Source organism: Rhinatrema bivittatum, chromosome 3 (genome assembly GCF_901001135.1).
Source record: "Rhinatrema bivittatum chromosome 3, aRhiBiv1.1, whole genome shotgun sequence".
Lineage (NCBI taxonomy): Eukaryota > Metazoa > Chordata > Amphibia > Gymnophiona > Rhinatrematidae > Rhinatrema > Rhinatrema bivittatum.
Window position 1 is genome coordinate 482,361,622 of NC_042617.1, and position 26,769 is coordinate 482,388,390.

The 26,769-nt window shown below is 43.2% G+C and overlaps 1 protein-coding gene across 4 annotated transcripts in view; it reads left to right on the top strand.

Annotated features, from left to right (window-relative positions):
• GCFC2 (GC-rich sequence DNA-binding factor 2) overlaps nucleotides 1-26,769 on the top strand; it is a 118,062-nt gene that overhangs the window by 61,976 nt on the left and 29,317 nt on the right. For 3 of the 4 annotated variants that reach the window (XM_029596043.1, XM_029596041.1, XM_029596044.1), the window contains 5 exons: nucleotides 2,914-3,064; nucleotides 18,896-19,002; nucleotides 20,822-20,898; nucleotides 21,248-21,314; nucleotides 24,165-24,311. In XM_029596043.1, coding sequence (XP_029451903.1) covers nucleotides 2,914-3,064; nucleotides 18,896-19,002; nucleotides 20,822-20,898; nucleotides 21,248-21,314; nucleotides 24,165-24,311 — 549 coding nt within the window. Of the gene's footprint in view, nucleotides 1-2,913; nucleotides 3,065-18,895; nucleotides 19,003-20,785; nucleotides 20,899-21,247; nucleotides 21,315-24,164; nucleotides 24,312-26,769 lie in introns of those variants that run through there. The other variant, XR_003855703.1, reaches the window with a different exon arrangement.

Below are 26,769 nucleotides of genomic sequence, written 5' to 3' on the forward strand. Positions count from 1 at the left end.
AACAGGATGCTGGGCTTGATGGACCCTTGGTCTGACCCAGTATGGCATTTTCTTATGTTCTTATGTTAACCCTGCTAGACACGGCTTAGGCCAAGGGCTTCCTGCCCTGGTAACGGGCCATCAATTTGATGACCATTGTTGCAAAGATTAAAGCGAGCCATCAGTTTGTGTGGCATATGTTGAGGATGTTAGACTACATGGCCGCAATAGTACATGTCACTCCCTTGGCACATTTGCACATGCGGCAAGCCCAATGGGACCGTAAGGTCCCAGTGGTGACAAGCCATGCAGGACCTATGGGACTGCATCAGAGTTAGCCCGCCCCTCCGAGACTTCTTGTCCTGGTGGAAGGTAAATTCCAATTTGGAACGGGGGATATCCTTCCAAATTCCTCAGGTCCAAATTGTGCTCATGACAGATGTGTCTATCCTGGATTTGGGAGTTCATGTCGATGGGCTGTACACCCAGTGATTATGGTCCACCCAGGAACAACTATGTTAAATCAATTTCCTGGAGCTCTGGGCTTTCAGAGATTGGCAGTCATAGTGGATAACACATATGGTGTTCAGTGTGCTGAGGCAGTCAAAAAAGCAAACAGAATGGTGAGACCGCACCTTGAATACTGTGTACAATTCTGGTCGCCGCATCTCAAAAAAGATTTAATTGCGATGGAGAAGGTACAGAGAAGGGCGACCACAATGATAAAGGGAATGGAACAGCTCCCCTATGAAGAAAGACTAAAGAGGTTAGGACTTTTCAGCTTGGAGAAGAGATGGCTGAGGGGGGGATATGATTGAGGTGTGTTAAATCATGAGAGGTCTAGAACGGGTAGATGTGAATCGGTTATTTACTCTTTCAGATAGAAAGACTAGGGGGCACTCCATGAAGTTAGCATGTGGCACATTTAAAACTAATCGGAGAAAGTTCTTTTTCACTCAATGCACAATTAAACTCTGGAATTTGTTGCCAGAGGATGTGGTTAGTGCAGTTAGTATAGCTGTGTTTAAAAAAAGGATTGGATAAGTTCTTGGAGAAGTCCATTACCTGCTATTAATTGAGTTGACTTAGAAAATAGCCACTGCTATTACTAGCAACAATAACATGGAATAGACTTAGTTTTTGGGTACTTGCCAGGTTCTTATGGCCTGGATTGGCCACTGTTGGAAACAGGATGCTGGGCTTGATGGACCCTTGGTCTGACCCAGTATGGCATGTTCTTATGTTCTTACCAGTTCACCTTTATCTACATGTTCATTAACTCCTTCAAAAAAGTGAAGCGGATTTGTGAGGCAAGACTTGCCTTGGGTAAAGCCATGCTGACTTTGTTCCATTAAACCATGTCTTCCTATATGTTCTGTGATTTTGATATTTAGAACACTTTCCACTATTTTTCCTGGCACTGAAGTCAGGCTAACCGGTCTGTAGTTTCCCAGATCGCCCCTGGAGCCCTTTTTAAATATTGGGGTTACATTAGCAACCCACCAGTCTTCAGGTACAATGGATGATTTTAGTGATAGGTTACAAATATTTACTAATAGGTCTGAAATTTCATTTTTTAGTACCTTCAGAACCCTGGGGTGTATACCATGTGGTCCAGGTGATTTACTACTCTTCAGCTGGTGTAGCTAGGCAGACTAAATAGGCCATATGGTCTTTTTCTGCCATCATGTTTCTGTGATCTAATAGCTCTTAATACTTTGTCATCTGTGCATTTGATCACCTCTCTTCACTCCCTTTTCCTGGTCATTTAAGATATATTAAAAGCACCAGCTCCAGTACAGATCTCTGGGGCACTTCACTATTTATCTTTCTCCATTGAGAAAAATTACCAGCCCTACTGTTTACTATCTTTTAGCCAGTTACTAATCCACAGTAGGATATTGCTTCCTATCCCATGGCTTTTTAATTTTCTGTTGAACCTTCCATGAAGGGGCTGTATCAAACACCACCTGAAAATCCAGATACACTATATCAATCGACTTGCTCTCATCCAGATGTTTAATCCCTTCAATAATGTCTAACAGATTTGTAAGACAAAACTTACCTTTACTAAAGCCATGTTAATTCTGCTCAATAATTTTTGTTCTTCAGAATAGCTTCTATCATTTTGCTTGGCAGCGACATCTGGCTCATTGGTTTGTAGTTTCCTGGTTTACTCTGGGGCCCATGTTAAAAATGGCCATTTTGCTGGCCACCTTCCAGTCCTCAGGTACACTAGCTGATTTGAATAAGAAGTTTGAAATTACTAAGTCTGCAGTTTCATTGTTTGGTCTGTCCAGAGCTCTGGGATGTATAGCATCTGGTCCCAGTGAATTGTTATTCTTTAGGAACTAAAGCTGAGCAGGAGATGAGGATGGGCTATATATTCAGTTGTCATGTTCTGTGTTTCTGTGTTATGAAGTGGGATGTAAATAAATGGAGAGTAGTTACAAAACTGTATTTAGGTAGTTTTTTCACTTGTGCTTGTTATATATTTGCTTTTAAAATATTTCTATACTGCCACTCTAAATTGCAGTAATTTACAGACTAGCATACATAATAAAAAGTATCCAAAATACACATAATTAAACATCTAAATTGTACTTACTAAATAATATATGGTTCTGATTTTTTAAATTTAGATTTACATATATGAACAACTTAAACTTAATTAAATAAACTTAATTTAGTAAAAATCCAGTAAAAGTAAATTTCAAAATATGAATAGCTATAACAGATAAGATGAGTAAGAACAGTAGAGTAAGAAAGGAAGCCCCCAAATGTACAAGTTGTTATAAAGGAAGTTCATAGCTCTGCTGCTGCACCATCCAACGAGATGAGAGAGAAAAAAACATTTAAAGAGGATATTGAGTTTTGTCAGTCTAATCCAGTAATTTTGATTTTTAATCCCTTTGCTTACATTTTTTTAAACAGGAGTACACTGTCTTGGAACAGGCATCTTGGTATAAAGAGATTGAAATATTTAGCTGCGCTGGAAATGAGTCAGAATCAGAAAGAGAAGATAATTCTGATCAAAACGTGTTATCTACAGTGCTTACAAAAACAGTTATCCCTAAAATCACAGGTAGGTTAGAATTACTTTCTGATATACAGTATACCTAGTGGGCTACTGCTGGATACAGAGATTAATTTAAGTTATCAAGTAGAAAGTCTTGTTCTCTGTACATACCAGGATCAGTCCAGACCGTGAGTTGTTTCCCCCTTCCAGCAGATGGAGTCAGAGCAAAAGCTGAGAAGGTGGACCCCTATTAGTAAGAGCGCCCTCTGTGTCCCCTCAGTATTTCTCTGACTCCAGCAGATGTGGGTCTCACCTACGGATCCCCTCTTCACTTTTAAGAATTAGTTGTTAGTGTCTAGTTCTATCTTATTTTTTGTGGATGGATTTGTCTCTTTAAAAAAAAAAGAAAAGAAAAAAAAGTGTGTTCATTTAAGGGACGTTGGGAGCCTGGCTTTGGGTCTGAGCTTGCAGGCAGGACTCTTGTCAGGGGCTGGGCTCTTTCTCTCTCTCACTGTCATTTCCCTGGATTGGGGTAAGTGTGAATTTTCTTTTTTTCTTCTTTTCAGGTTTGCCTTTTCTGCTGCCTGGGGTGTAAGCTGGTGGTCCAGCCTCTCCCCCATTGTACCGACCCGCTGCCTGTCAGCCCTTGTTGGTCAGAGAGGCTTCATTCCTCTAAAGTTAAAAAAAAAAAAAAAAAAAAAAAAAAGGGCACTGTTGTAGCAAGGGAAAGTCTTGCCGATTATATCTACTTTCCAGGGTCGAGTTTGTGTGACAGACACAGCGTGGTTTCGCTGCTGCAGGCAGCCTTTGGAGGTTTTCTCAGTCCTACCTCCATACCGCACGCTGGGCGATGCCCCGCATGCAGGGAGCTGGCCTCCCGCATGTCTCGGGAGGGTGTATGTGCCGGTTGCCTCCCCGGAGGGGAGGGTTCCTCTCGGCCAGACGGCCGCGTCGTTTCGCATGCAAAATCGTGCCGGGGTGTTGCAGGGCCAGCCTGGTTCCCGGCCGACGCAGGAACGGTGGCCATCTTGGATTCCTCCAATGCTGCCTCGGTGCATTCTAATGTAGATTTGGACCCCTCGCATTGGCTCCCTCGCCCCCGATTTTAACTCTGGTGGACTTGCCTGACGGGAATTTGCCTCGGGAGGGGCTCTGCCCCCTCCTCCCCCCGGGCCTTTTTCAACGGATTTCATTTTGTTAATGCATAGTGCATATCTGGCTCGGCTGAGCCAGCACCAGCAGCCTCTTGACCCGGGTTTACCCCCTCCCCCCCACCCCCCACCGTAAGTTCCTAGAGTGGAGGAGTCCCAAGGGGGGTTGGGGGTCGCTCCTGACTCAGCTGTGGTCCCATCAACCTCTCGGGGGCGGGTGGTCTCGCAGCTTTCTCTATCGGCCCCTCCTCCTCTTCCTCCCCCCCCCCCCCCCCCCCCCCAGGATCCCTGTGGGGATCCGGTGCTGGATGACACAGGTAGAGGGCAATGACCCCAGGGTCCTCCGGCTATTTCAACGGGATGAATTAGACCACCTCATCCCACACATTCTGAAAGAATTGGATTTGGACCCTCCACAGGAGTCTCCGGAACCTGTTACCATTTCCAAGAAGGGAGATCCGGTTCTGGCGGGGCTCCATCCACCGGCTAAGACTTTTCCATTTCATCCCAACCTACTGTAATTGTTAACTAAGGAATGGGAAACCCCTGAGGCATCCCTGTGGGTCAGCAGGGCCATGGACAAGCTATACCCACTCCCGGAGCAGTACCTGGAGCTCCTCAAGGTTCCTCGAGTGGACTCGGCAGTGACGGCGGTCACTAAGAGAACTACCATCCCAGTCTCCGGAGGGGCTGCCTTGCGAGATCTGCAGGACCGCAAACTCAAGGTTTATTTAAAGCGGGTTTTTGAAGTTTCCGCTTTGGGGGTCCTGGCGGCGGCCTATAGTTCCTTGATGCAGAGAGCAGGGTTACGGTGGGTCCAGCAACTTCTTAATTCCCGAGACCTTTCCTTGGAGGAGGCGCAGCAAGCGGAATGCCTAGAGACGGCTGTCTCATATGGGGCGGATGCCTTATATGATCTTCTCCAGGTCCTAGCCCGATACATGGTGTCCGTTGTCTCAGCAAGGTGTCTCCTGTGGCTACGTAACTGGTCCGCGGATTCTTCATCTAAGGCGCAACTGGGTTCCCTCCCTTTCAAAGGGAAGTTACTGTTTGGGGACGAGCTGGACCAGCTGATTAAGTCGCTGGGTGACAATAAGGTGCATAAGCTACCGGAGGACCGACCTCGCAGCTCCAGGGTCTTTGGTTCCTCGCGCACTCGTTTCCGGGGGCAGCGTCATTTCCGACAGTCTAGACCTCCGGCTCACAAGTCTCCTACTTCTAGATCGCAGTCTTAGTCTCAGTCCTTTCGCGGGCGGTGGCCCGCTCGCGATACCTTTACTCAAGGAGCAGCCTCTAAAGCCTCCCAATGAGATGTTGCCGGTCCGCTCTTCGACTCCCAGAATAGGGGGAATTCTCTCCCTCTTCCTCTGGGAGTGGACCGAGATCACCTCGGACCGGTGGGTCTTGGATATTCTACAACACGGTTATGCTTTAGAATTTGCTCTGCCCCTTCGGGGACCGGTTTATCTTCTCCCCATGCGGGCTGTCCAGCAAATGGGAAGCTGTCCCATTAGCGGACTCTCGGGGCTATCATTATGGTGCCGCTATTCCGTTTACTTCGTGGTCCCCAAAAAGGAGGGATCCTTTCGCCCAATCTTGGACCTCAAGATAGTCAACAGGGCTCTCCGTATTCCTCACTTTCGGATGAAGTCCCTTCGGTCGGTGATTGCGGCGGTACGCCGCAGCGAGTTCCTGGCCTCGCTGGATTTGACGGAGGCTTACCTTCATATTCCCATCCGAAAGGACCATCAGAACTTTCTGCAGTTCAAGATCTTGGGGCAACATTACCAATTTCAGGCTCTGCCCTTTGGCCTTGCGACAGCGCCTCGAACTTTCACCAAGATCATGGTGGTGGTAGCGGCGGTTCTGCGGAAGGAAGGCATCTTGGTCCACCCTTATCTCGATGACTGGCTCATCCGGGCGAAATCCAGCGACCTCTGTCAGCAAGCCATCGGCAGGGTTCTACATCTTCTTCAGTCGCTGGGCTGGATGGTCAATTTTGCCAAGAGCCAGCTCACTCCGTCACAGTCTCTCGACTTCTTGGGAGCGCACTTCAATACCGAGGTGGGCAAGGTCTCTCTCCGAGTGCAGCGAGCGCTGGCCCTGCAGTCGCAGGTACGAAGCTTTCGGTGCCTTCTTCCCCCTACCACCTGGGATTATCTACAGCTTCTGGGGACCATGGCCTCCACCATAGATGTGGTCCCATGGGCTCTGGCACACATGCGTCCATAACAAGAAGCCTTGCTTTCTCGCTGGAAGCCAATCTCCAGGGAATTTCAGGCTCCTCTGCCGGTTCCTCATTTAGTCAGCGACAGTCTCTCGTGGTGGCTCAGTCTGGACCACCTCCTGCAGGGAGTGGACGTGGAAATACTGCACTGGATAGTCATCACTACGGATGCCAGTCTCGCAAGCTGGGGAGCAGTGTGCGGCCGGCTCTTGGCCCAGGCCAATGGACCACGGAACAGGCAGCTGGCCGATAAACCCGTCTGGAAATGAGGGCTGTCCGTCTAGCGCTCGAGCGGATTCTCCCACAGGTCCAAGGTCGTGCGGTTCGTGTACTCTCGGACAATGCCACAACGATGGCTTATATAAACCATCAGGGAGGAAACAGAAGTCATCATGTGTCGCAGGAGACGGACATGTTCCTTCTTTAGGCGGAACTCCATCTCTCCCATCTAGCGGCCTCGCACATTGCGGGAGTGGACAATGTCCAGGCGGACTTCTTGAGTCGTCAGCACATTGATCCAGGAGAGTGGGAGCTGTCCGAGCAGGCGACTAGTCTTCTCTTCAGGAGGTGGGGGCGTCCCCATCTGGACCTGATGGCCACACAACGGAACGCGAACGCTCCGCGCTACTTCAGCTGACGAAGAGAATACGTGGTGGAAGGCGTGCATGCCCTAGTCTTACCGTGGCCGCGGTGCGTCCTCCTCTGTGTTTCCACCCTGGCCTCTGGTGGGAAAGGTTCTCCGAATCGAATTGCATCAGGGTCCCGTCGTCCTGGTGGCTCCGGAGTGGCCGCGGCGTCCGTGATTTGCAGACTTGGTCAACCTAGCTGTGGAAGATCTTCTGCGCCTGGGCCATCTTCCGAACCTTCTGCGGCAGGGCTCCATATTTTTCAACCAGGCAGAACGCTTTTGTCTTGCGGCCTGGCTTTTGAGAGGCGAAAACTAAGAAAGCGGGGCTATCATGAAGCGGTTATTTCTACTCTTCTAAAGGCTCGGCAGGCTTCAACCTCAGCGGCCTATGTCCAGGTCTGGAAGGTATTTGAATCCTGGTATGTGCCTGTTAATTTCGTTACGCCGGACGTTGGTAGCCCAGGTCCTGGCTTTCCTGCGACGGGGGCTTGACATGGGTCTGGCTTACAGCTCCTTGCGGGTTCAGGTGGCAGCCCTCGAGGCTCTTTTGTGCCTGGCAGGAACACCGCTTTCATCTCATCCGGATGTCGTTGGATTCCTTGAAGGAGCGAAGTATGTCAAGCCACCGGTACGCAGTTTATGTCCCTTCTGGAGTCTGAACTTGGTTCTTCAGATCCTGGGAGGTCCTCCTTTCGAGCCCCTAAAGAGGGCCACTCTTAAAGACCTCACCTTGAAGACGATGTTTCTGGTGGCTATTAGTTCGGCCCGTCTGATCTCTGAGCTGCAAGCCCTGTCGTGCAGGGAGCCTTTTCTCCGTATTACGGATTCGGGAGTCACGTTGTCCACAATGCCTTCGTTCTTGCCAAATGGTTTCGGCCTTTCATTTGAATCAATCGGTGGAGCTCCCCTCCTTTTCGGATGAGGATTCCCATCAGCTGCGGCGGCGGCTTGATGTCAAGCGCGCGCTGTTGCGCTATCTGGAAGCTACTAATGATTTTCGCCTATCGGACCACTTGTTTGTCCTCTGGAGTGGGCCCCGGAAGGGTCACAAGGTTTCGAAGACCTCCATTGCCCGCTGGCTGAAGGACGCTATATCAGTCGCATGCCTTAATGTAGGTCAACAGCCTCCGGTGGGCATTAAGGCTCATTCTTTTTGAGCCCAAGCAGCGTCCTGGGCAGAGGTCCAGGCGGTGTAACCGCAGGAGATTTGCAGAGCGGCAACTTGGAAGTCACTGCATACCTTTGCTCGCCATTATCGTTTGAATCTTCCAACTCCGGAAGTTGGTTCCTTTGGGGCTCAGGTCATCCGAGCTGGGCTTTCTGGGACCCACCCTACTTAGGGGAGCTTTGGTACATCCCACGGTCTGGACTGATCCTGGTATGTACAGGGAAAAGAAAATTATTCCTTACCTGCTAATTTTTGTTCCTGTAGTACCATGGATCAGTCCAGAATGCCCTCCCTTGTATTTGGGGTGTTTTTTTTTGGGGGGGGGGGGGGGGTTGGGGAAAGCTTCCTACAGCTCGTCTGTCTACTGATTTGTTCCTGGTCCTACCCGGCGGGTGGTTTGACTAGGGGTTCATTCTGCAAGTTCTTAGTTAGTTGGCTGTTTACGTTACTATGAGTTTGGTGGTTTTCCATTCGCAGTTCAAGTTATTCTCAGATCCATCCACACTGTTTGTTCTTATTGCTTGGATATACTTAATACTGAGGGGACACAGAGGGCGCTCTTACTAATAGGGGTCCGCCTTCTCAGCTTTTGCTCTGACTCCATCTGCTGGAAGGGGGAAACAACCCATGGTCTGGACTGATCCATAGGTATTACAGGAACGAAAATTAGCAGGTACGGAATAATTTTCTTATTTAAATAATTCTCTCTGAAAATGTGCATGCAAGTGATCCACACAGTTGTGTTAAGAAAGCAGAAATAAAATATCATGTCCAGGTAGCTGAGGAATTTGACATACCTCAATTGCCGTATCAGTTTGCCCTGAAAAGGTTTAAGAAGACAATAACTTGCAACTTTTTGCCCCTGCAATATATTTTCCCAGTTCCTGCCCTTTTTAGGGCAGAGTATTAAAAGACTGATACAGTATGTTAGTCCCACATAGCATCCTATCAAATTTACTTGATGGAAGTACTTGTACACAGTCATGGTAAGGACCCAAGAGTTCACCCAGTTTTTAATTCAAGTGAAACAGGCAACTATGAAGTAACATTCTTTTGCCTAATAGTGACTTAAAAAGCCATATGGTCTGCATAACCTACAAGAGTTTTGAAACTGCATGGAATGTCTGTCCGGGCCCTTGGTGCACATAGACTGTCTTGGTTGCAGGCATCAGACTTCAGGGGGAATGTGCATGAAAGACTTGCTGACATTCCTTGCAGTGATGATGATATATTTGAAAATGAGGTAAAAAGAAGCAGTGAGCTACAGTTGAATAATGGTCTTGACCAGTGGTCCTTTTTTATTTTTTTTTTATTTTATTTTTTTTTAAAATCATTCTCTCCCTAAATGCCAGGATCAATGTAATAAAAATGAATATTAGTCCCAGGCTTTTATATCTTTTTAAAGTAATACCATGTCTTGATTCTGATAATTTTTCACTACTTTAAATAAAGTTTTATTCTCCTGTGTTTATTATTTCAAACACCCTAGGGTGTTGTACAAACTTTTATTGTTGTCCAAAATAATGGGTGATCTTTCACTATTTAATTTTAAAAAGTACTATTGGGCTGCACAACATTGACTAGAAATGGAAAGTTACCATGTTGCCTCCTTTGGCCTTGGAGATTTATGATTTTTCCCAAGGGATCATTTAAATACTAAATTACATTTGTTTCACATACATTTATAGACCTCATTGAAGAAATCAATTCATTTCTAGAGAGGCCCTTAGAGCCAAGCTGGAGCTTAACAGCCTTCTCCAAGGACAAGTAGGATATGACAGTCCTTTAACATGAGTGACATCATCCGATGGAGCCCGGCATGGAAAACCTAAGTCAAAGTTCCTAGAACTTTGACTGAGCCCTGTGTGTCTTCACAAAACTCTTAGACGTAGTGGCAGTGTGGAAAAAGGGGGTTAGGTTTTGGGGTTTACCACTAGCAGAATTAAAAGTTTTTACCAGGGGATCCTGCTTTGATGTAAACCCTTTCTTATCTCCTTTTTCTACCCTTCTTGCCTTATAGACAGAAGTTTATTATTTGATTTCAGAGATGTGTTTTCTTTTTACTCCAGAACTTTATTAACCAATAATTAATGCAGCACAGCCTGCACTAGAATAAAACCAGACAATATGTAGTAAAAGTATTTCTTTATTTCAGATAAAGAAAAATATCTCTTAAAACCTTTAAATGATTCTATGAAACATTTCTATGTTCAAACCTTATTTTAATCAATCTATACACTGCACTCAGTGTGAAAACCATTAATATGGTGACAGATAATATTAATGTCCTTGGTGGATATTTATTTAATATTATCTTTTAATTAACTAATGCATTTCTAATATATATGCCAATTTAGAAATTACAGCAATTAGTTTAATAAACGTTCTCATATGCTGAAAATAAAAATATCTACCAGATATCTGAAGTGGTCCCGCTCTGTCTGTCTCAGTTTTTCAAGTGTCAGGAAAAAGCCAAAGTCACAGTTGTCCCTTCCTTTTCTGCTTCCCATTTTTATAATCCCAAAATCCTTTAATCTGGGGCAACTGTATTATTTCTGTCAATACTTCAATATTTGGCCTTTGAAGAAAATGGTTTGAAACCTTGAAAAGGTTCAAACAATTTAATGTCAGGATATGAAAAATAAAATATAGGAGTTTCCTGCCCAATCAAAATGCTGCCTGTTTTCCTTTCATTCATGCAGTTCCATTCAAAAAAACACTCTTACTGTTTTTTTTCTTTCTTCTAATAGTTCAGAGAAGATAGAGTACGTATCCCTTCCTATCCAAGGAGACTCCAGGTGCATTTAATTAAAGGAATTGAGAAACCAAATGGTTGAGGCTGCGTAAGGCCATAAAATTCAAACCTTGAACAGTCCTTTTCCACTATAGATAAGGAATTAGCTTCAAAGCAGCTCTTTTCAAGGTCTGGAAGGGGGGCTGGAATGTATCCAGCAGAGGCTTTTGTGAGCAGTGCTGAGTTTTTAAAAGAGAAAAGGCATATGGGTATTAATGCTTATCTTTTTCTTATGGCCTATTGATTACTGACTACACTGAATATAGGTAATTATCAATAAATACAAATTAAGAAAATATTTTCTGACAGCAGCACACCTTTGCATACTGGGAGTGACTGTGTTTTCCTGTCTGGGCGATTGACTGATCAACAGCAAATCTTGGGCAGGTTCCAACTAGTAAGTGCATGTGACAATCTGGTGTTGGAGTCACTAGAGTTTATCAATTACCCCAAGTCTCATCTCAGTCCATCACCTCAATTGGAGTTTATTGGAGCTCTGCTAGACATGGCTGAGGCCAGAGTCTTCCTTCCTCAGCAACAGGCTTCACCCTGATAGTCATTGTAGCAGAGAACCAAGAGAGTCAGCAGACATTAGCTTGGCACATGTTGAGGTTGCTGGGCCGCATGGCTGCAACCATTCATGTTACTCCCATGGCACATCTGTTTATGTGAAGAGCCCAACAGTCCCTAAGGTCACCATGGCTTCAGGCCACTCAAGACATTCGAGATTGCATCCAGGTTACTCCATTACTCTAGGATTCGCTTTCCTGGTGGCAGGACAATTTCAGTTTGGTGCAAGGAGGGGAGTTGCCTCTTCCAAATTCCTCCAGTGCAAATTGTCCTAACTATGGATGCATCCAAACTGGGCTGGGTAATTCATGTACATGGGCATTCAGGGATCTTGGTCCGTCCAGGAATATCAGTACCAGATAAACTTCCTGGAACTCCAGGCAATTTAGTGTGCATTTTGGGCTTTTAGAGATTTGTTGTCCAACAAAGTTGTACTGGACAACCAAGTGGTGAAGTTTTACATCAACAAGCAGAGAGCTATGGGATTTTATCTCCTGTCACGAGGCAGTCCAACTGTGGATCTGGGCCTTCTTTCAAGAGGTGGTGCTCAAGCCCACAAATCTGGCCAGTCTGGAGAAAGAGATGGTGGACAGTCTGAGTTGGTCTTTTAGACCCCCTGAATGGTCCTGGAACAGGGGGTAGTGAATCTGGTTTACTGGCTCTGGGGGACCCTGGAGGTGGTCCTGATTGCAGCTTCCTGGAACAGAAAGTTTCTGGTCTTCTATTCATGTACAGGGCACACAGCAAGCTAGCCTTGGATGCTTTTGCTTTCCACTGGGGACAGGGACTTTGGTATGTGTATTCTCCAGTTCTGCTGGTCATGGAAACATTGAAGTTCAGAGAGGAGAAGGGGACTGTGATTCTGATAGGCCCCCACTGGCTGAGACAGATTTAGTTTCTGCTCCTTCGAAAATGGTACATTCAGAAACTGATCAGACTGGGGACTTCCCCAGCTCTTATAACTCAGGATCAAGGCAGGTTGCGGCATTATTTATTTATTGTTTATTAATTTTTATATACCGATGATTCATGAGAACATATCAAATCGGTTTATATAAGTTAACAAATATTCATTTAAAAATATTTGCATTTCCAAAATGAAAAGAAGAAAATACAAAATTTCATAATTGACTAAAAACAGATAAAATAGTAAACTAATTCCAACCCCCAAGCCCTCTCGCTCACTGCTTGGCTGTTGAGAGGGCTGATCCTACAACTGCTTGACCTTTCTGAGGATCTCTCTCATGTCCTGGCTACCAGAAAGTCCTACGGACTGAAGTGGAGGAGGTTTGCTGCTTGGTGTGAGCAAAGGGCCTTAGACCTCTTCTCCTGCTCAACACAAAAACTGCTTGACTACCTTCTATATCTGAGACACTAGTCTTAAGACCAACTCAGGGTTTATTTTAGTACAATTGGTGCATTACATCACCATGTTCATTGGGGTCTGCTTCATTTGAAGTCTCCCTTAAGACCTCCTGCTATGTTATGGGACTTCAACATGATTTTGCCTCAGCTTATGAAAGCTCCTTTTTAAAAAAAAAAATCTCTGCATTTACAAGTATTCCAACAGGGCATAGTCTAATAGTATATAAAAAAAAATCAGGCAGACATTGGTACAATAATCACACGTAAGGCACAATGAAGCTGAATGTACAAAGAACAATTACACATTAGCAATGCTGGATAAGTATGATATACTTTCCAATGAAAGCTCCTTTTGAGCCCTTGCGCTCCTGTGACCTGACGTACCTAACCTGGAAGGTCATTTTTGGTGGCAATCACTTCACTGTGCATCGTCAGTGAGCTTCAGGCCACATTATAAGGTGGTCTTGCGTATGCATCCTAAGTTCCTGCCTAAGGTGGTGTCGGACTTCCATCTTAACCAGTCAGTTGTCCTGCCCATTTTCCCCAGGCCTCATGCTCACCATGGTGAACCAAGCCATGCATAGTCTGGAGTGCAAGAGAGCCCTGGCCTTCTGTCTGGAGCAGACAGAAACCCATAGAAAGTCCACCCAGCTTTTTGTTTCATTTGATCAGAGCAAGCTGGGGATTGCTGTTGCCAAACAGATGCTGTCTAATTGGCTAGCAAATTGCATCTCCTTTTGTTATGACCATGTGTAATTGAATCTTGTGGGCCATGTCAAGGCTTCGTGACTCATTTGCGGTCAGTCCTTATGGAGGAGATCTGCAAGGCTGCAACATGGAGTTCCATGTGCTCATTCACATTGCTTTACTGTTTGGACAGTCTGTCCCTCAGAACTTTAGTCCTGGGGGAATTCTGCACTACTGCGGAGCGCAGAATTTGAGCAGAATTCCCTTCCTATGCAGAATTGCCAAATTCTGAGCAGAAAATGGCAGAGGAGACCCCGGCATGCCGCAAACGGAGCATGCACCATTTGCGGTGAAGAGGAAGGTCCCAGCGCGACATTCACGACGGAGGAAAGCCCTGCTACACCATGAACGGAGTGTGCATTATTCGCGGTGAAGAGGAAGGCAGCCATGGGATGCGCTCTGCTTGTGAAGAAGGGAAAGGCCCCTGTGTGCCGTGCTTTGCTCGCGGTGGAGAGGAAGGCCCCAGTGAGAGTGAATGTGTGTATGAGAGAGGGGGGGAGGAGTGCCCATGTGTGAGGGGCCCATATGTGAGGACTGACATCCTGCTTGCCCTCTGAGAAAGCAGTGTTGCTTACCTGTAGCAGGTTTTCTCCTAGAACAGCAGGATGTTAGTCCTCATGAGACCCGCCCACCTCCTAGTGGAGTTAGGTCTCCACTATGAAGTTTCTTTTTCTTATGCCATGTCATTAGACTGAAAGGACCCTGCATAGATACATGGCATAATGTGTGCGTGGGCATACTTGGTATGTATTAGTCAAAGTTCTAGAAACTGTGACATAAATTTTCCATGCTGGACTCCATCAGATGATGTGGGAAGACTGATATCTTGCTGACCTTGGAGAAGCAACTCTGCTATCCATTGTTAACCTCCTTGTAGCTGGAAAATTACTAAAGCTTATTTTGAGGCCACTTAATGAGCTAGAAATTTTATTTAAAAAGAGAAGAAATAGTTTAGGATTACTATCAAGGTTTTATTTTTTGTTAATTTTTGTTAAGTGTTCCACCTTCAGGCAGCAAAACACTGCACGTAGCGGCAGTAACCAGAGGCATTCACGGAGTGGGATGCCAGTGGCCAGTAGTTGGTGTTCCACCTTCAGGCAGCAAAACACTGCACGGAGTGGCAGTAGCCACAGAGGCATTCACGGAGCGGGATGCCAGTGGTTGGTGTTCCGCCTTCACGGAGGGCTGCCATCTCCAAAAAAAAAAACAAAAACAAGAAACAAACAAACAAAGCAGGGGTGGGTAAGAGAGTGGGGCAGGGGTGTGGCCTGCTTGTTGTGGCGGTTGCTACCCCTGATTGAGCTGGATGTTCACTGAGATGCGGATACGGCGCTGCTCTCTGCATGGTGGAGGGGTGGAAGGGAGTTGGGGCCGGAGGGTGCTGGAAGCCAATAGTGATGGGTGGGAGGGAGAAAAATGGTGGGGAAAAAAATGGATAAACTGCGTGGCTTGCTGGGCAGACTGGATGGGCCGTTTGGTCTTCTTCTGCCATGTTACCCAGGTGGAGAGTCCATCAATCTAGGTTGAAAGAACACTGCACAAATCTCATCTTTGGGTGAGTTTCCTCACTCCGAAGGTCATCAAATCTTCACAAGAGAGCACTGTTCTGTTCGTACGTCTCACTTTGAAAGTCAAAGTGGCCCCTATCCTCTACACTAATACCTAAACCTCACCTGGAGTTACTAGGTGGCCTCCTATAGAGATATAAATACCTATCTAGTGTGAGGACATTATGGCTAGTCAGTCTCTTTCCCCCCTCCTCCCCCTCTCCCTCTCCCTCTCTCTTTCCCTCCCCTATGTTGGCTCTCCAGGAGATTAAAACCACTAAAAAAGGCATGTGCGAAAACATCGCAATGCGCAATAAAGCCCTATTGCACGGCTTTACGCAGATGTCAAAGGTGTAGTTAAAATTCGCGTTAACGCCGTGCAATACGGCTTTGCAAAACTGTGAGCCCAGCCCACTTGCCCAAAATTCCCGCCCCAATATCCTCCCCTCTTTCTCATTTGCATCGCACCAAATGTTATGGTGCTTTCGCATGCGTTAATGGCATTTTCGCATGCGTTAAATGCGGTTTTTTGCATGCAAAAACGCCATATAGCATTTTGATAAATGACCCCCTAAGTCCCATATTTAGCCAGATGAACCTGGGGTTTAAATGTATCCCCTGAACTGACTGGCTAAGTTTTAGCTGAATAAGTCACTATATGGCTAAAACAAATGGATAAGAAAGAGGTGTGGGGGTGTTCCGGGGTGGATCGGTGTTAGCTGGCAAGCAACTAATATTCAGAATTTATCCAGCTAAGTTAGCTCGATAACTGGGACTGCCTCAAGGCAGTCCTAAAATTATCTAGGTGTATATACACAGATAACTTAATATTTAATCAGCTATATTCTGATTATAATAGTGGATAAATATATTGTTGACAAAAAAAAATAAATTTCTGGGCATTCAGAACCAATCTTCCAGTCCCCTCCCTCCCCCCCCCCCCCCCCCCCCTCTCACTTTTAAAGGTACTGTGGGCTAGTGCCTGAGCCCCTTTCCAACCATCAAAAAAAAAAAAAAAAAATTCACAGCAACTCAAGGTTGCCTCTCCTCCTTCCCTCTATATTATTGTATGAAAATCACTCCCTCTTCTTCTTTCTCTCAATCCTTGGTCCCACTTCTGACCACTTCTAGTGTTGCTCTGACAGCGAGGCCAACAATGCTCTCAGTGCAACTCTGGAAACAGCTGGGAGCAGGTACAGTACTGCGCTCCTGGCTGGGGGGAGTTTAATGGGTAGCATTGAGGTTGTGGGGGCAGGGGCAGGGGCTGGATCGTATTTTCATGTAAGGAAAGTGGGGGGGTCAGCCTTTGGTTGCTATGACTCCCATTTTAATTCTGATGGTAAAAGGGGTTGGGAGTGGGCTATCTTTAAAAAAAAAAAAAAAAAGTGCTGGAGGATTGGGCCTAAAGGCCCAAAAGGTTGCTTTGCTTTTATCTACCTGGCTGTATTCAGAATATAGCTGGCTAGGTGTAAAGGTATCTGGCTAAAGTTAGCCAGATGACATTAGGTGAATATAGTCAACTTTTCACAGATATTCAGTACAAGAAAAGCTATCTTGCTAACTTTAGCTAGATAATGTGGCTGCTCACTAACTTGGTAAATATGGACCCTACAGTATTTCCTTCTCTGTCATCTTTATCAGTGTGTTTGTACAAGACAAGTTTTTTGTGTTACTCTTCTATAATTGTGTTAAAATAATACAGTTTGAATGAAGCATTGAAACTTATGAAAGACCACTGCAATAAACTTTGGACTGTATCCAAACCACTCTCCGTACTTTAGAAATTTCACAGTGGCTTGTCTAGGAGGCAGTTTTTAACTAGACCCCTCTTACCGTAGACAGACTTAAGGCCTCACCATTGTGAACAAAGGAGATCTAAGCCCCATAGAGCCAGGGATGGAATAGGCTTTTGACTGAATCCAGAGTAAATAGCTAGAATTTTGGTTTGCCCTACAGAATGGACATTTGGGAGAAGCTGAGTTGGGTTGTTTTTTTTTGTAATCTATTGGGCCATGTGACTTCAAAAAGTTGTCCTATTCAGTAAGAAATTGTTATAATTTGTTTTTTGTTAATTTTAGATGTTTATATTCTGCTTTTTAGCAATTCAAAGCAGATTACATTCAGGTATTGTAGGTATTTCCTTATCCCCAGAGGGCTAACAATCTAATTTTGTATCTGAGGTAATGGAGGGTAGAGTGACTTGCCCAAGGTCACATGAAGCAAGAGTGGGATTTGAACCCTGGTTTCCCTGGTTTGTAGCCCACTGTTCTAACCCCTGGGCTACTCCTCCACTACTAGAAATCTTTCCAAACTGCCCATCCAAAGGAACACTAAAGCTCACTTAGCCCCTGGACCTACTCAGGAAATCTCAATCTTGTAAATTAAAGAGGTCCAACCTATCTTATGCAGGAGAGAGGATGGAGATTTTACTCCAGGTGTGTACTGGTTCCCGCAAACATTGGAGAAGGAACATTTCAACTTTTAACTTAGTTTGTGAGGAGATTATTTAGCACATTTAGTTTATTAAAGTTTTCAATATATTTGTTATATCGAAGGGCCTTAACGGGATGGAAAATTCCAGGGTGCCTAAAAATTAATGCCTGGATTTTAAAAGCCCTGCGAGTGTGGCGGGCCTTGCGCACGCCGAGCGAATTTTTGAAGGGACCTGGCTACGCGCATGAAGCCCAGTACACGCACAAGTGCCGGGCTTCCTCGAAGGGGTGGGCGGGGGGGTGGTGGACCGGGACAGGGCCATTGAACGCTGACCCAAAGACTCACGTGCCGGCCACCGGCCAGCATACGCAACTTACTTCAGGTTGGGTCCTGAAGTAAGTTGTACAACCAAAAAAAAAAGGAAAGATAAGGTAGGGTTTAGGGGGTGAGGAGGAGGTTGGGAGTATAGGTAGGGGGGGGTAGAGAAGTTCCCTCCCAGTCTGCTCCATGGATTTTCTAACATGCGTGCGCCATCGCGCACATGTTAGAAAATCAGCACGTCCATGTGCACGTGCCGGGAAGCGTGTGCACATGGACGCATGCACATTTGAAAATCTACCCCTAATGCTTGGTGCTGCCTCTGTCTCAGGAGACTCCAAGATGCTGTGGTGTGCTGGAAGAGAGCTGCTGCTGCATGCAGCAGACCTAGCCTAGGAAAAGCCATTGCAGCTGGGCTGCTTCCTGCTTTTTCGAAGAGAAACTGAGGAAGATAGCGAGATTAGAGAAGGAGGGGAAGGGATGGAGAAAGGTTTAGAGAGACCAAACAAAAAATCCAAGCTAAAACGTTTCCATAAATGATTAAACAAAAAGATAGACAAAACCAGCAAAAATGAAACATGTCCAAAATATAGTCAAAATAAGAAAAGGTTAATAAAAAAATGTTTTCTAAATACTTTTCCACTCCAGGCCTTAACAAGAACCCTTACTAGAATTTTGAATAAATGAACATTTAAAAAAATCTGATATTTTTTGGATTTGTTTTTATCCCCCTTTTTTTTCTTGTGTGCAATAAAGAACTCATGTTATGATCTTAAGTAAAATTTAAGTTCCATATAGAAAATATATCAGGTTTTAAACTGGATATTTAAGTTATTTTGATTGAAAGAAAAATTGCCCTTTGCTTATTTTTGGAGCTCCCATTTGCTTAAGCGTTGTTGGTGTCGCACATGTACATGCTGAGTTCTACAATTAAGGTTATTTATTGCAGACCTTGTGGAATGTGTGTGGGATCCATTGTCATCTTCACAGACAAGCAATCTAGTACAGCTCTGCAGAAACATCCTAAAAGAATGTGGACTTAGTAATGCAACACAGGTAAAAACTAAAACCTATTGAGTTATTTCTTGAGTCAGTGAGAAATTGAAATCCTTTTTATCCACAGAACAGGCATAGCACAGGCTGTCTCTGTACTGTTTTGAAATGACCATCTCTAGCACAAGAAAAGAGCTTGTTTTCCTTCCCCATTTGCTCTTGAATACATCTTGAAGCAGCAATAGATAAATTCCTCCATGTTGTGACTTGACTATTTCTAAGTTCTTTAGTTTCCTCATTTGGCTTTAGTTTTAGGTCTTTTTTTCTTTTTACCCTACTATATTTTGGTACGCAGTTTTCTGTAATAAAATAGGCTTTTTATTACAACCATATCCCTTGTTAAAAGAAAAAACATCATCTTTGCTAAGTCCACTCTTCAGTTGTTCCTACCATAATAATTATTGGTGTGATAACTGCATGGTATTCTGACAGAGTCAGCACAGCAAGCCCCCTTGAGTAAGACAGATTCATAATGAGAGAGAAGGTTAACAGTAGAAGCTTTCAAAAACTTAAACCACTAATATCGCTGAAGGATTGAAACCAGTTCGGAAAAGCAATATATTAACGCTGCTTGTTTAAACTGTTTACAAATGTGTCTAAAAAAAATGTTTCTAGAGTGGATGCTGTAGCCCATTCAGTTCTGATGCTTTCAGTAATGTGGACACCTTTCTGCTAGAAAGTGGATGGAGACCTTTAACTTATTTTGCATTGACCATTGAATGGCTTTCAGAAGACATTCTTTTTTGATAAACACCACATTCAAACAGATCTTTGTGCTACTAAGCCAACTGCCTTACAGCTCATGCTCTAACTTGGATTGTTTTAGGGATATGAATTTTATAGTAAACTTTAAGTTCTGTCTAAAAATGAATTCATGATTAGGATATTAGTCTCTCCTGGGTACAGTATGAAATTTTTGGTTTTGATGTGAGATTAAATTTTATAAAGGGTAACACATTTTATTTTTATTTAGCAGTGCTCACATAGAGGGAAGTTTTCAAACTGTCTGTTTTGGGACAAATTATGGGATTTTTTTTTACCGGCAGGCTTTGCACCACTTTTCAAAGGGAGTGTATGCACACGTACTTTTTCTCTGAAAATTGCTGGAGAGTACAAAATATGCATAGCTTACTTGCACCTGTTTTATGTGCAGGTAGATTTTTTTTCTGGAAAAGTACATACATACATCTGAAAAAGCAATCTACACACAAGGTTCTCCTCCCCCTGCCTAAATATGCTCCTGGAAATGCCTTTTCTCACTGCGACTGAAAATCCACACATTGTGGAACAGTGCATAGAATTTTAGCTGCATTATGGTGCGGCAGTTTTCAGACAGCTGATTAATTTGAGTAAAATGCTTTCTAATCAGTTAGAAGAAAGCACCATCAATTGTTCCAAAACTGGTAAATTTAAAAGAAGGAACAAACACACCAAACGTTTAAGTGTAAGACATTCAAGTACAAGGAACAAGGTTAAAAAAAAAAAAATATATATATATATATATAAATATACCTTGCTAGCATATATAATGCTAGCAAGGTATCAGCAAGACAAACTGTATATCCTTGTGAAAATGGACCACCCAGACATCTCATTCACCTCCCTTTTCTGGATTAAAATGCTTTTTACCCATGTTAGTAACTTTGAAAAGTGCCCTGGTACAGCCAGTTAAAGGCCTGTACTTAATTGCTTTACGGTTATAAATGTAATCCATAGACTTGTTAGATAAAAATGAATTCGCGATCAGCTATGGGTTAATCTTATGTCATTATTTCCACTTTCATAGATATAACAGAATTTTATATGGAATTGTTTTATTCAGGACTTGTTGAACTTGGTAGTTTCAAGATTGAAAAAAGCTATAGAGGAAGATGTCTATATTCCGCTGTATCCCCAAAGGTAAGGATTTTACATTCTGGTGAATATAGGCTAGAAACCTCTGAACATCAGTGCCACGTCAATGCTTCAGCCATTCTGCTTTCATTCACTTTTCCTCACTGTTATATCTTTATGGTGCAATTTAATTTAATTTACATATTTATATTCCATTTTACATTACCTCAGGTAACATCAAAGCAGTTTATGATGAGTGATAAACAATTCTCCCATACAATACAATAGACTTCACCCCTGAGACTACCCCCACTGCCACACTATCATCATATATAATATAACATTAGGGTTTGTTTATCTTTGCTCTGGTTTATCTGTTTCACAATTTTAATACTTTTTTCCTCTCTGTGATCAGTGCCCTAGATGATAAATCATTACCACATTCAAAGTTCCAAGAGAGACAGTTTTGGTCAGCTGTGAAGGTATGATATTCCTTTGTAGTTTTTCCTAATGCTGTAACTAATTGTGATTTTATGCCTGTTTGGCATTACCCTTTCCTTTTATTTATCGTTTTGGTTGTGACTACAGATTTTGAGGATGGATGCAACTGGTAATGAACAAAGGTGAACAGATAAGTATGCTGCACAAGAAATAAACATTAAAAAAAATTAAAATATTTTAAAGTAATATATTTTTACATATAGCATGCATATATTAAAATGTAAGGCCCACATATTAAACCATAAGATACAACATGGCCATGTTTTGGTGGTAATATCTGCATCAGGGTTTACTAGTACAATGCAATTAATTAAAAAAATACAAAAATCTGGATTATTGGTACCTCAAATCAGACCAAGGCATGTTGGTGACAGCAGGCTCACAACTAGAAGAGGTAAGGAATAGTTTCCCGAAAACAATCAGTAAATGCAAGAATTGTGGATACAATTAGGTTCATATCTCAAAAAAGATATAATTGAGATGGAGAATGTACAGAGAAGGGCTACCAAAATAAGGGGAATGGAACAACTCCCCTATGAGGAAAGACTAAAGAGGTTAGGACTTTTCAGCCTGGAGAAGAGATGACTGAGGGGAGATATGATAGAGGTGTTTAAAATCATGAGAGGTCTAGAACGGGTAGATGTGAATGGGTTATTTACTCTTTCGGATAGTAGAAAGACTAGGGGGCACTCCATGAAGTTAACATGGAGCACATTTAAAACTAATCGGAGAAAGTTCTTTTTTACTCAACACACAATTAAACTCTGGAATTTGTTGCCAGAGGATGTGGTTAGTGCAGTTAGTATAGCTGTGTTTAAAAAAGGATTGGATAAGTTCTTGGAGGAGAAGTCCATTACCTGCTATTAAGTTCACTTAGAGAATAGCCACTGCTATTAGCAATGGTAACATGGAATAGACTTAGTTTTTGGGTACTTGCCAGGTTCTTATGGCCTGGATTGGCCACTGTTGGAAACAGGATGTTGGGCTTAATGGACCCTTGGTCTGACCCAGTATGGCATTTTCTTATGTTGTAGGTCTTTGTCGCTATAATTCTTCACTTGAACCTTTTATTCATGTTGCTCAATCATAAGGTAAACTTGCCTCTATTGGCACAAACATTCGCTATATAAATCCTTGCTGTAAATCTAGAAATAACTTACTTGCAAACACAGGATCAAAACCTCTGTACAGAGTATGCAGCAGTGCATCATAGATTCAGCAGTCCAGTTATCTGGATTTTTGTGGTTTTTGTTTTTTTTAAATTAATGTATTTTGTGATGACTGTTGACCCCAATGTAGACATTATTACCGAAACATGGCCATGACAAGTGTTATGGTTTAATACGTGGGCCTTACATTTAATACAGTAGGTGTGTACTCATTATTTAATAAAGTAATGCATTTTACCTCTTTCTTGTATATTTTTATGTCCTTTTTTTTTTTTTTTTTTTTTAAATATATTTTAAGTCTTTTACATATCTATTTCTTGCACAGCCTACTTTCTCTGTTCACTTTTGTTCATTACCCTTGTATTAGTTTGTGGCTTTCTGACTTTCTTTTTTAGTGTACCACAAATTTTGAGCCAAAAGTAGATTAAGATTTGGTCCTGTACAAATTATGCAGAGTTGCACAGAAAGATGTGCTAAAAATCACATTCCCAATAATGGGTAAATCCCCAGGGGTGATGGGTAGGCTTTAGGTTCCCAATCCTGTATCATGATTTTTCAGCCTGTCATCTGTATTTATTCCCAAATATTTTGTTTCATAATTGTAAAGGCAAAAAAAAAATGGTGTCAGTTACAAAAATGGTATCATTCATTTTAAACTTGGAACATTTTCTATTAGTCTATTGAATATATTCAAAAGAGTAGTATTTTATACTTTTACCAGATATTTTGATTAAAATGCTGAAACTTTAACCATACTATTTACAAAATTTGAGATTTATCCATAGCAGTGGTAGTATATCATCTGCTCCTCTTATTGGTGTCATTTCATAACATTTTCTGTAAAGGCACAGAGAAGGGTGACCAAAATGATAAAGGGGATGGAATGGCTCCCCTATGAGGAAAGGCTAAAGAAATTAGGGCTGTTCAGCTTGGAGAAAATATGGCTGGGGGGTGGGGGTATGATGCAGGTCTATAAAATCATGAACAATTAAACACAAATCGGTTATTTACTCTCAGATAATACAAGGACTAGGGGGCACTCCATGAAGTTAGCAAGTAGCACATTTAAAACAAATCAGAGAAAATTCTTTTTCACTCAATGCACAATTAAGCTCTGGAATTTATTGCCAGAGGATGTGGTTAAGGCACTGTAGCTGGATTTAAAAAAAGGTTTGAATAAATTCCTAAATCAAGTTGATTTAGGGAATAGTCACTGCTTATCTGCATTAGAAACATGGGATCTATTTAATGTTTGAGTACTTGCCAGGTACTTATGGCCTGGATTGGCCACTGATGGAAACAGAATGCTGGGCTTGATGGACCTTGGTCTGACCCAGTATGGCAACTTCTTAAGTTCTTAAGGCATGATGCAATCATTAAATATATGTAGTTGGCATATTTTGATAAATAGCATTGTAAATGAAATATTTTAAATGTGGAATGATATCCCAGATGGCACAGCCATAGAGTGCTAAAGGCCACAGCTTTGTGCCTAACAAATCATTTGAGATGTGCATGGATATCTTTATATAACCCCTTACCCTATCATGGTTTGTTCCCTGTGTTAATGCTATCTGGTGGGAAATAATGCTTAACTGCTAATTCCACCTGTGTTGTAGTTCTGCCATCACTGGTTTAACTCATGCTATACCTTTGTTTCAGCTACTTTCCAATATTTTTTGTTGGGATGGCTTGATACAGGAAGAAGTATTATATGAACTTGGAATGGACAAGTTACTAAATCGTTACCTTTTACTGATACTCTTTAATGCACAGCCTGGACCCAGTAATGTAGAGAAATGTCAAAAGGTAAAATCTTTTTAAATTTTTTTGGCCCAGCAGTTTGCTCCTCTTCCTCCTCTAGGCTTCCAGCTCAATCAGAACTGGCCTCTTTTGGGCTTAATTTGCAATAGGGGTTCCCCTATTTTATATCCCCTTCCTCAGCTTGGCTAAGCCATCACAACAGTCCTTGATTGGTTACTACAAACCATGGTTGCTTCCGGAACCCAGCTAATGTGGACCTAAGACTAGTCATGAGATGTCTGATTTGTACAGTAATAGACTACCTCCCCACCATTGACTGGGAGCATTTCTTCTGCAGCAGTCCTGGCCCAGGAGTCAAACCCATGTCTTCTGCACATCAGTGCAGAGCAGAGCGTTACCACTGGACTGGCTCTGCTGATAAGTGCAATGGTGAATGTAATTTGACAAACTTCCGTATTTGTGGAAAAGGAGAAAGTATCCATATTGTGCAGATTATAGTGCTGTTTCTCTTATGTTTTGCCTCACAGTTGAAAATGTTTAGATTACCTTCACATTGATTACTTAAAAAAAAAATGCATAGATCCTGACAAAACTACATTTGTGTAGACATGGAATAGATAAAAATATTTTGAAATTAGGACCCTTGGAACTTAGTAATTTAACACTATACATTGTTCATCACTTGTTTATGTTGAAAGACTGGTATATTTTAAAACCTCTAAGTGCCCCAAAGCCGGGAGATACGTGCGTGACTCTGTGCGGCACGCATGTATCTCTCGATACGTGCATAAAAAAGTTTTCACCAAAAGGAGCGTAGGCATGGTCTGTGTGGGACATGAGCGGGCCAGAACTGCACCACGAGGTCTGCGTGTAAGTATTTATGCGCACAAGGACCCGCCGGACTCCCCTACCATGTAACTTTACTTCTGTTATTGACAGCGTGTAAGTCATGTAACAAAAAAAAAGTAGGCTAGTTGGCGGGTTTTTAAGGCTCGGGGCTAATAGGGTGAAAGGAAGGCAAGTTAGCTAGAGGGTTTAGGAAATCCTCTCCTTTACTGGGGCAAACTGGGATCAAACTGGGGAAACAGGTTGGCGCACAAACAAAAATTCTCCCCACTTATGCACTTGAGTCACCATTTGTGCGCAGATGCACGCATCAGTATAAAATCGTGTGCACCTGATGCATGTATAGCCGATTTTATAATGTGTGTGTATGTTATAAAATCACTGCGACCATGTGCATGTGCCGGCAAACGTGTGCACATGTGCGCCTGTCTGCGGGTCTTAAAATTTATCTAAGAGTGAGGAAAGAAGAACAGGTGGCAGGGAAAGTGGGAACTAGAAATGGAGAATGTGAAGGGGCAAAAGGAATGAAAAGTGTAGAGCGAGAGAGCACGTTTGAGATCAGAGAGACATGAAAGGAAAAAGGAATGAAAATTTTAAAAGGGACAAAAGTAAAATAGAGAAATGAGAGAAATATATTAACCAGATGGATACAGATTGGAAAATATTTTTAGAATGAAAATATGTGAACACATTTTGCAGTAAAAGAAGACAGTGTATATAGTAATGTGAAACATTATGCAAATTTACCACAGAATTGATGTAGAATTTTGTAAATAGCTGCAGTTTTTTAGCCCTTTTTGAAGAAAGTATTCCTGAACTGCTGCTGGAAAATGGAAACTTGGTTAGAGCAATGGTATGCATATTGTTCTGTGCCCTCTCTAACTGGTCTGACTTTCAAGATATCCCTAATGAATATGTACCAGGTACAGTCGCATAAAAATTGACAGGCAATTTTCCTATTTCATCCAGTCAGACAAGTCTGGGCATTCAAATGCATTATGTTCACAAACCAACAAATGGAGACAGAGACTAACAGGTTCACTGATGTCACTCCTTATATGCACCCGTGCTGACCTCAGCCTGCCAGTATTCTGTCTCCAGCAGGTGGTAAGCAAGTATGCTGTGCTGTAGACTTGACATCTTGTAGGCTGAATAGGAAAAGTACTTTCAGAGGCAGCTCCTGAAAGACTAGTTCTCCCTCCCTCAGTTGAGCAGAACCTTAGATGTGACATAAAAAAAAAAAAAAGTGGCTACTCCTGAGGTAAAAGCCTTGTGCTCCTTCCCTCAATTGAGCAGTGACTGGCCCAGGGAGCTTCCAAGGATCTTGATCTGCAAAAGGGGTACGACGAGTGAGGTGATCAAATTTGCAGATGACACAAAATTATGTAGAGTAATTACCGTATTTTTCGCTCCATAAGACGCACTTTTTTTCCCCCAAAAGTGGGGGGGAAATGTATGTGCGTCTTATGGAGCGAATATAAAAAAAAACCTAAAAATCTAACAAACCCCCCCCCACCCTCCTGACTCCCCCAAGACCTGCCAAACGTCCCTGGTGGTCCAGCGGGGGTCCAGGAGCGGTCCGGGAGTGATCTCCTGGGCTTGGGCCATCAGCTGCCAGTAATCAAAATGGCACTGACGGCCCTTTGCCCTCACTATG